Source organism: Eimeria tenella, genomic scaffold, assembly GCF_000499545.2.
Source record: "Eimeria tenella Houghton genomic scaffold, Eth_scaff3255, whole genome shotgun sequence".
Classification (NCBI taxonomy): Eukaryota; Apicomplexa; class Conoidasida; order Eucoccidiorida; family Eimeriidae; genus Eimeria; species Eimeria tenella.
Genome location: NW_013543091.1, coordinates 1,008 through 1,272, shown reverse-complemented (window position 1 = coordinate 1,272; position 265 = coordinate 1,008). Strand labels below are relative to the sequence as shown.

Genomic DNA, 265 nt, shown 5'->3' with positions numbered 1-265 from the left:
CGCTGCTGCTGCTGCTGCTGCTGCTGCTGCTGCTGCTGCTGCCCCCCCGCCTACTCCCTGCGAATGAAGGGGCCCGCAGCCAACGGGGCCTTCCCCGAGCCCGAGGCCTCCAGGGGCCGCCGCCAAGATGAAGAGCGGCAGCAATACATCACCAAATTCCCTTCTTCGTCTTTCTTGAGAGTCATCCCAGAAAGAGGCGACAAACTCAACGCTGCAGACGCTCTTTTCGAGGTCCCCGTGGTGAGTGGGGCCCCCGGGGCCCGAG

At 64.9% G+C, this 265-nt stretch overlaps 1 protein-coding gene across 1 annotated transcript in view; it reads left to right on the top strand.

Annotated features, from left to right (window-relative positions):
- Positions 1-63: 63 nt before the first annotated feature.
- The window catches only part of ETH_00041790 (uncharacterized protein), a gene marked incomplete at both ends in the record, with an annotated part of 1,200 nt that continues 998 nt past the window's right edge, over positions 64-265 (top strand). Inside the window, one exon of the mRNA XM_013376229.1 lies at positions 64-240. Within this exon, the coding sequence (XP_013231683.1) occupies positions 64-240 (177 nt within the window). The remainder of the gene's footprint in view (positions 241-265) is intronic.